Raw genomic sequence first — 8,876 nt, 5'->3', positions numbered from 1 at the left:
CGCTGATACTTAAGGAGGTACCCACAAGAGCTACCAAACCACACAACTCAAGACCCAACAAGACTCAGTGTTCCCCCGTTCATTACCACTTAACCTAGTTCTTCGTAAACCCAATCCCCTCCTCCCAGCCTTTCCCTCCACCCTGCTCCCCTCCCTCCCCTCCAAGGAGGTATGAGGTCCTGCAGACCTCAACTGTCCCTCACACTTCGGTGACCAGGTGTTTCGCAGGGGGTGCCCAGAGTGGAGGTGGTAAGTCAGGCACTTCTCCATCCACCAACCCACCATTGGCCTTGCCCTCCAGTGTGCCACAGGGCTGTGTGTCCACATGGCTGTACATCCCGGCCTCTTCGCCCTCTGTCTCCCGGTGGTAAAAGTAGCTGAAGTTGGAGACAATGACAGGCACGGGCAGGGAAATGGTCAGTACACCGGCGATGGCGCACAGAGAGCCAACTATCTTGCCACCCACAGTGACGGGTGCCATGTCTCCATAGCCAACTGTGGTCATGGTGACCACTGCCCACCAGAAGGACTCTGGGATGCTGGTGAAATGGGAGTCCACCCGGTCAACTTCCGCAAAGTAGACCGCGCTGGAAAAGAGGACCACACCGATGAAGAGGAAGAAGATGAGGAGGCCCAGCTCTCGCATGGAGGCCCGAAATGTCTGGCCCAAGATCTGTAGGCCCTTTGAGTGCCGGGACAGCTTGAAGATGCGAAAGACACGCACCAATCGGATGACCCGCAGGATGGCCAGTGACATGGCCGGCTGGGCCACCCCTCGCTGCCGGGCCAGCTCAGTGCCCAGCGCCACAAAGTAGGGAAGGATGGCCACAAAATCGATGAGGTTCATCACGTTCTTGAAGAAGATCGCCTTGCTCGGGCATGCCATCAGGCGCACTAGCAGCTCAAAGGAGAACCAACAGATGCACAGCGTCTCCACCATAAAGAACGGGTCGTTGAAGGGCAAGCGGGGTGGGTTTCCAGGCACAGGGCCGGAGCCATTGAGTCGAGCAGGGAACTGCAGGGAGGAAAACGTTCAGGGAGGGCCAGGCCAGGGCTGGGACACTGGGACAGCCTTATTCCTTGTTTAAATAGCCAACTTCTCTTTACAGATGGGACAGTGGCCACTGCCCCAAGGCCCCCAGCAATCTGGTGGTTCTAGACTCCTTCCCAGGATCCCAGGGATCATCCCTGGGTGGCTGACTTTCTGGTCTGCTGACCTGGTGGGTGGCTGGAGAGGTGGTCCCTGCCCCTTCACTGGCAGGGACTCCTGAAATGATGCTTGAGTAGTGTACAACCTCTTCGCGCCCCCTGCGTTGATTTTCTACATGGGGAGGGTCCTGGTCCAGGCCCCCCACCTCTGGTGCATAGCCTCTCCTTGACCTCCCCAACCTGAGCCCGGACTATAATAGCTAAAGACCTTCTCTGCAGGCCAAACTCCAGGTCGCTCCACTCAGGGCCCTCAGCCTGACTTGCTTTGTGATGTTCTCCTCCTACTCCGGCCCCCGGCCCCACCCTCAGCTCGCTGTCTTCAGGTCCTGTGCTCATCACCACCTCCATCCCATCCTTCTCATTGGTCAGCGCCAGCTGCACAGATCCCGGATTCTTCAGGCTCTCCTTCGCCCCCTCAGCTTCGATTTTTAATGTTCCTATTCTTGCTGCCCCCTGCACCCTGCCCTGTGCAGCCGAGTTTCTCACCTGGGCCACCCCACCTCCTGACAGGGCAGGTCCTCCTACTCGGATCCTCAGGCCCCGCCTCCAGCCCAGCTTTATTGGCGAGGTCTCCGGATCAGGCCCTGTCCCTGGGAGGCTTACCTCTCACAGCCCCTTGCCCCGCCTTATCATTGGGCAGATCCCCTGGCCCCTCCCACCTCCTCCCAAACCCCGCCCCCTTTCCACCACGCCACGCCCCTCACCGGGCCAGCTGCAGCCACTGCTGCGAGCCCTGGGTCGTAGCGGTCGTCGCGGAAGTCAGGCAGCGTCTCTAGGCAGAAGACCACGATGGAGACCAGGATGACGAGCACGGAGACGACGGCGAGCACGCGCGCGGCCTGTGAGCTCTCGGGGAACTCGAAGAGCAGCCAGAGCTGGCGCGCGAAGGCGCGGCGGGGCAGGGGGCGCTCGGGCGGCACCGGGCAGCCTTCGTCCTCGCGCAGGCGCGCCAGGGCCGCCGCGCCCAGCCCGTAGAAAGCTACCTCCTCCAGGAAGACGTCGAGCGGCACGTGCGCCGGCCGCCGCAGCCGCCCGCCCGACTGGTAGTAGTATAGCACCGCGTCGAAGCTGGGCCGGTGCCGGTCGAAGAAGTATTCGCGGCGCACGTCGTCGTAGAAGCGGCTGCGGCGCGCTGGGTCCCCGAGCAGCGTGTCCGGGAAGCGGCCGAGCGTGCGCGCCCGCGTCTCGAAGCGCAGACCGGCCACGTTGAGCACCACCCGCTCGCAGCAGCCGCACGGCGGCGGGCACCGCGGCTCCATGGCGCGCGCAGCCCCGGCGACCCGCGAACGGACGTGTGGCCCCGACGCCTGGCCCGGTGCGGCCCCGCCTCGGCCGCCGCCGCCGCCGCCGCCGCCGACCCAGCCCGGTGTCCGGTGTCCGCGCGTAAAAATAGCCCGGCAGTCCGGCCAGGGCGCGGGGGAGGGGGCGCCGTGACCCCGGCGGGGCAGAGGGCGGCTGGGCGCCCTCTGCCGGGGCGCCCGCCCTGCCCCCCAGCCGCCGCCGCGCAGCGCTTTCTCCGCGTCTGCCCTGCTTTCAGGTCCCCTTTCCCTTTTTCTCTCTGTCGTCCGGGATCTCGGTCCTGCGTTTCTCCCAGTTGCCGCGTATGCGTGCCTCGTCTCTTTTTATGAGAATCTGAGCCCTCCATTGGAGTCGCGTGTTTCCACCTTTCTTTCTCCTTCTCTTGTGTGGCTCAGCGTCTGGCTATGTCATCGCTTTGGGTTTCTGTCTCTCGTGGGGATGTTTCTCTGACTATCTCTGTGGGTCAGTTATCTGTGAGGTTTGTTATTCTGGGGGCCTCTGTATGGGGGTCTCTGCCAGATTCTTTGTCTTGGTCTCTGGATCTATGTCTTTATTTTGACTCTTGTTTGGAGGGGGGTCTGTCTCTGTTTATCTCTCGTCTCCCTGATCTCTTTGTTTCTCTTGTCTTTCTGAATCTCTTTTCATTATCTCTTAGCCTTCCGTATCTCTGTCCCAGGGTTTTTCTGGGGCTCCCCTTTGAGTCTCTCCCTGTATCTCTGAATGACTGGGAGTGTCTGTCTTAGGACCCCTAGAGGACTCAGGGTCTCTGGAGTCATATCTCTAGATCTCTCTCCGATCATCACTCCTGGTCAGCTCTGCCACTGTCCTGATGTTTGTCCTGTCCTGGGGTCGCTCTGGCAGCTGCAAACCACTGAACCAGTGCACCCACACCCCATCCTGTCTCCAGAGTCTGCGCTGCGGTCTCCACCTGGATTCTCTGCGAGACTTCCTGAAACCTAGCAGGGCCTGAGCTGTAGCCCTGCAAATAGTGCAAAAGGAGGCCACAGTTGCCAGGAATGGGTGAGGAGTGGGCCGGGAAGATGCCACAGGGTCACTCTCAAGAACCGAAGGGCAAAGAGACGATGGCCTTCCAGCCACCGGTGTCTGATGACACCGCGTAAAAATAGCCCCATCGGATGGGCTTGCGAGGGCGAAGAGGTGGCGGATTGGTCACCCTGGACTCCAGGAAAGCGGGTCCCGGGCGCCCTCTGCTGGGGGCATGGAGAGTGACACTAAGCCTTAGAACTCCCGGCTAATTCTGAATTCTGGCCCTCTTTCTGTCTACATTACTTTCTGGAATGCTATGTTTCTCTATGGATTTCTGTGACCCTCTCCCTGGATCTCTATTGTCCCTCTCTCTGGGTCTTTGTCCCTCCATCTCTCTGGTCTCTGTCTCCTCTCTGCGAGTCTTTGATCTCTCTGTGTGCCGCTGCAGGGCAGAACCTTCCACAAATCAACCCAGAGCTTCTGTGGTGACCCCAAGTCCCTTCCTTGAGTCGAAGTGGCATCATGGTGGTGGGGGTCTGGTGTTTCTGAGTGGCTCCTCTTCTCACAGCTCCTAATCCCACCCAGCTTTGCATACCCTCAACCTGACCAGTTTCCCATCTTTCTGGGCCTTTTGGGGGACAGGAAGTCATGCCTGTCGGCAGCAGCATCTCCCCCTCCTCTCTGAGCACCTTCCTCCTCTAACTGACCCCTTGTCCTCCCAGGAGACCCCAAAGCCCTCTCTCTTGTGCCCTCCTGCTACTGAGCCTGGAGGTGGGCAGGTGTCTTCCTTGCTCCTCCTTGCAACTTCCAGACAATTCTCCCTCTCTTCCAGACACTCCAACTTCTTCGAAGCTCAAGCCATTCATGGACACCTCTTCCCATCTTTCCTTGGTGAACTCATCCTGTTGCCTTTTGGCCGCTCCTGCTCATTCGTGGAAGATTTTAAATCCTGGCTCCCTGTCCGTCACTCCAAAACTACTATCATAATTCTAGTAATTTCAGCCTGGCGCAGTGGCTCATGCCTGTAATCCTAGCTCTCTGGGAGGCCAAGGTGGGAGGATTGCTTGAGGTCAGGAGTTCAACACCAATCTTAGCAACAGTGAGACCCCATCTCTAAGAAAAAGAAAAAAAAATGCGCAAAACAACAAAACCCAGCCAGGCTTTGTGGCACCTGTCTGTAGTCCCAGCTACCCAGGAGGCTGAGGCAGAAGGATTGCTTACAGCCCAGGAGTTAGAGCTCGTGGGGAGCTACAGTAAGGTCGCTGCACTTTACCTAGGGCAATCAAGTAAGACTGTGTCTCAACAACAACAACAAAAAATTCTTAGTAACTTCAGTATCCCCACAGATGATCTGTCTAAAACATGGCCTGTACCAGATTGTCTCTTCCGTAAAGAACCACAGCCATATTTCTTGTCCCACATGGTCGTCCAGAACCTTGCCCATGGCCCATCATGCGCAGTCCATATCTCCAGCCTTTGGTGACTGCTTCAACTAACAGACCACCAGGGAAGGAACACCATGTGATTTCTGAGGATGAGTCATAATAGGCCATGAAACTTTCCGCCCCACTCTTTCTTGAGACATTCGTCCGGACCAGATGGTGAGGCCCAGGTGGAGAGGACTCTAGGCCACTGGCCTTTGGCCCTGGCTAAACTCACATAGCCCACAGCCAGCACTAACTTGCAGCCATGGGACTGAACCACTTGGAAATGGGTCCTCCAGCACACAAGCTACCCCCACTGTTGTTCCTGGAGCAGAGAAAGCCTTCCCTCCAAGCCCTGCCCAGATTGCAGACTTATGAGCGAAGTGAACAATTTCTGCTGTTTTTAGCCACGCAGTTTTGGGGTGATTTGTTAAGACCATCACAGTAATAGAGAACCAGAATGTGGCCTCTGGGTACTCCCATCCCATCATTTCCATCTGTCTTGCCCTCTGCCCTGCCTTAGCACCTCTCTCTCTCTTTCTTTAAAAAAGTTTTATTGAGATATAATCCACATACCATACAAGCCATCCATTGACAGTGTATGACTCAGTGGCTTTTCATATATTCAGAGTTGCACATCCATCACCACGATCAGTTTGAGAACATTTTTGTTATCCCCTGAAGAAACCCTGCACCCTTATTTGTCACTCCCCCCAATCTTACCACCCATTTTCATGGTCATATCCTTGTCCTTGCCATTACCGGTAATTTATACCCCTTCTAAACTCTTAATTTTTATCTTCCCATTCTCTGTCCATGCTCACCTTTTCCCCATCACCCAAATTTTTAAACCTTCCAAAATCACCAGCACCTACAATCCATTCATCCTGTTACCTTTTCACCATCTCTGACCACCTGCGGGGTGTCCTCCCTTTCCTCTTTCCCCTGCTTACCTCCCCTGGTCCACCAATAAAGTCACGCCCTTGCCTGAAACCCCCTCCAGGGCACTGTTGGGCCCAACTCAGCCTTAGTAAATCTTTCACCTACTCTGTGCCTGCCCAGGGGCTCTGAAGGGGGCTGGACCAAAATGGAATGCTCCTTACTTTATATTCACGACCCCAAATTCCAGCAGGAAGCTGCTACGTGCCCCTGATCAATGTGCTCCCTGTCTCACCAAGATAACTGTTACCCGTCTTTGTTCTCTGCAAACCTCCCACAGCAACTCCCTGTTCTACTTGCAGACTCTGCTTATGTTATCAAACTAATTCTCTTATATCATCACAGTGGGAGGCAGACTCATGGCCCCCAAAGACGTCCATGTCCTACTCCCCGGAACCTTCGAATATATTACTTTATATGGCAAAAGGGACTATGCAGATGTGCTTAAATTAAGGCTCTTAAAATAGGGAGAAGATTCCGGATTACCTGGGTGGGCCCAGTGTAATCCAGGCCCATCAGGTCTGTATAAGAGGGAGGCAGTAAGGTCTGATTCATAGATATGAGGACGGATGCAGAAGTCAGAGAGAGGAGAAGATGCCCCACTGCTCACTTTGAAGATGGAAGAAGGGGCCTCGAGCCAAGAAATGCAGGCAGCCTCTAGCAGCTGGAAAAGGCCAGGAAACAGATTCTCCCCTAGAGCCTCCAGAAGGAGCACAGCCCTGCAGACCCATTTTAGACTTCTGACCTCAAGAACTGTATGCTAATAAATTTGTGGTGTTTAAAACCACTAAGTTTGTGGTGATTTGTTACAGCAGCAACAGGAAACTAATATAGGCAGGCTCTCCCATTCCTTGGTATCATTCTTATGTTATAACACTATTTTTAAAACTTTAACTTTGAAGTATATTTAGCCTTACAAAAGAGTTATGAAGATGGCACAGAGAGTTCTTGAATATCCTTCATCCCGCTTCCCCTAATGTTAGCATCTTACATTGCTAGGCACATTTGCTAAAAGTAAGAAATTGACAATGGTGCATTACTTTTGACTAAATCGCAGACTCCATTCGGATTTTCCTGTTTTTTCACTAATAGTCCTTTGCCCATTCAAGGATGCAATCCAGGTTGCATCTGCTTGTCATATTGCTTTAGTCTTCTGCAATGTTATAGTTTACTTTTTTCCCTGTCGTTTGTGCGTGACCTGGACACTTGAAAAATACTGGGCAGTTATTTTGTAGACTATCTTTTAATTTGTAGTTGTCTGATGTTTTCTCTTCATTGGATTGAGGTTATAATTGCGGGGGTGAGGGTGGAGAGAAAGCCACAGAGGTGACATGCCCTTCTCATCACATCATACTGGGGGCATGTGATGTCCATTTGTCATATCTCTGGTGATGTTAACTTTGATCCCTTGGTTAGAGTGGTGTCTGGGGTTTCTCCACTGTAAACTTATTATTTTCCCATTTGTAATCAATGAGTATTTGGGAGGAGCCATCCTTTTGGTCAAGTTCATTGTCTTATTTATTTTTATTTTTTCATCTGCTCAGAAATCTGCAGAATAGTCAAGTTTATTGAGGTCTAATGTACATGCAGTCTAATTTGCCTTTTTAAATGTACATTCTATGAGTTTTGGCAAATGTATGCAGTCCTGCAGCCACCACGACAATCAAACTGTAGAACTGTCCCCTGACTCTCTCCAGATTCCCTAGTTCCCCTTTGTTGTCAATCCCTTTCTCCATTCCCAGCCCCTGGCCACCATTGCTCTGTTTTCTGTCCCTCTGTCCCTGTAGTTTTTTTTTTTGGCTTTTCCACAGTGTCAAATAAATGGAACCATACAGTATGTAGCTTTTTGAATCTGACTTCTCTCACTTAGCTTAATGTAAAGTTCCCATATATCCTTCAACCAGCTTCCAGCAATTTCAACCATAGTATAATTATTTAAGCCAGGAAATTGACATTGGCATAATACTAGTAACTAAACTACAGACCTTATTTGAATCTCACCAGTTTTCCACTAAGATTTTTTTCTCTGGTTCAGAATCCAATCCAGGATCCCACATTGTATTCAGTTGTCTCCTTAATCTCCTCTAGGAGTTATTTGTAACGTTCCTCTTTCCCATACACTGTAATTCTGTTCCTACAGAACTTGAACAAGTGAGTTCTATCTTCAAATACATCCCTAATCTGACCACTCCTTACCATCCCACTGCTACCATTTTAGTCCAAGCCATTATCACTTCCATGGAACTTGTAGCTTCCTAACCATCTCCTGTTTCCCCTTCTCCCCTTTCCCTGAATTTTTTTTTCTGACCATAGCCATTAAAATGATCTTTTAAAAATGTACATCAGGTTATGTCCTTCCCCTGATCAAAATCCCTTAGTTACTTCCTATTTCAGTGCAAATAAAATCTACCCCCCACTCCCATCATTCATACTTGATGCAGGTAGAGCTCAGCAATGGCTGCTACAATCATTAGGTGAGAGATAATTGGGAAAAAGAATATTTGCACAATGTCAGAGACTCACTACTCAGGTTGTCAGGGGGAAAATGTACCTTTATAAAGATAGATCAGGCAGTTTGCTACTTGACCAGGTGACCAAAGGCAACATCATAATAGTGGGACCATCCAACATGCACCTCCAGATGAGATGCAATATGAACACTGAAGTATCACCAGGAAAGTGTTCATGCCAAAAATGCTTAACTTCAATCTTTCAGATTCAATTTCCAGTTTACAGGCAAAACAGAGGTAGTGAAACAAACTAAACACCAGGAGGAAACAAACAAATCCAGAATGTGAGATGTTCTATGGGAAACTTATCTGAACTCAGGGGATTTACAGGGAGAAAAATCACACAGAAAAAGTGATATGGTGTGTACGTGTAGGTCTGTGGGTCTATTGTTTTCTTTTTTCTTTTTTTTTTTTTTTTAGAGACAGGGTCTTGCCGTGTTGCCTGGACTACAGTGCAGTGGCATCATCATAGTTCACAGCAACCTCAAACTCCTGGGCTTAAGTGATC

The 8,876-nt window shown here is 51.8% G+C and overlaps 1 protein-coding gene across 2 annotated transcripts; it reads right to left on the bottom strand.

The window, feature by feature from the left end:
• KCNA7 (potassium channel, voltage gated shaker related subfamily A, member 7) lies at positions 1 to 2,604 on the bottom strand. Of its 2 annotated transcripts, XM_012643189.1 has the most exons (3): positions 2,558 to 2,596; positions 1,914 to 2,516; positions 161 to 1,015 (listed from the first exon to the last, which is right to left on the bottom strand). In XM_012643189.1, exons 2-3 carry the CDS (start codon positions 2,466 to 2,468, stop codon positions 200 to 202), a joined length of 1,371 nt encoding a protein of 456 aa, XP_012498643.1. In that variant the 5' UTR covers positions 2,469 to 2,516; positions 2,558 to 2,596; the 3' UTR covers positions 161 to 199. The 2 variants fall into 2 exon arrangements, with proteins under 2 accessions (XP_012498642.1, XP_012498643.1); XM_012643188.1 differs by having other exon boundaries at positions 1 to 1,015; positions 1,914 to 2,604.
• Between the last annotated feature and the right edge of the window lie 6,272 nt (positions 2,605 to 8,876).

Source organism: Propithecus coquereli, unplaced genomic scaffold, assembly GCF_000956105.1.
Source record: "Propithecus coquereli isolate 6110/MARCELLA unplaced genomic scaffold, Pcoq_1.0 Scaffold193, whole genome shotgun sequence".
In the NCBI taxonomy this organism is placed as follows: domain Eukaryota; kingdom Metazoa; phylum Chordata; class Mammalia; order Primates; family Indriidae; genus Propithecus; species Propithecus coquereli.
This window is presented reverse-complemented; position numbering and strand designations above follow the sequence as displayed.

Excerpts from the sequence above, each read along its gene's own strand:
- KCNA7 (XM_012643188.1), bottom strand. The coding sequence starts at position 2,468 with ATGGAGCCGCGGTGCCCGCCGCCGTGCGGCTGCTGCGAGCGGGTGGTG. Across the intron at positions 1,016-1,913 it reads CAGTGGCTGCAGCTGGCCCG|TTCCCTGCTCGACTCAATGG; the intron begins GTGAGGGGCGTG and ends TCCTCCCTGCAG.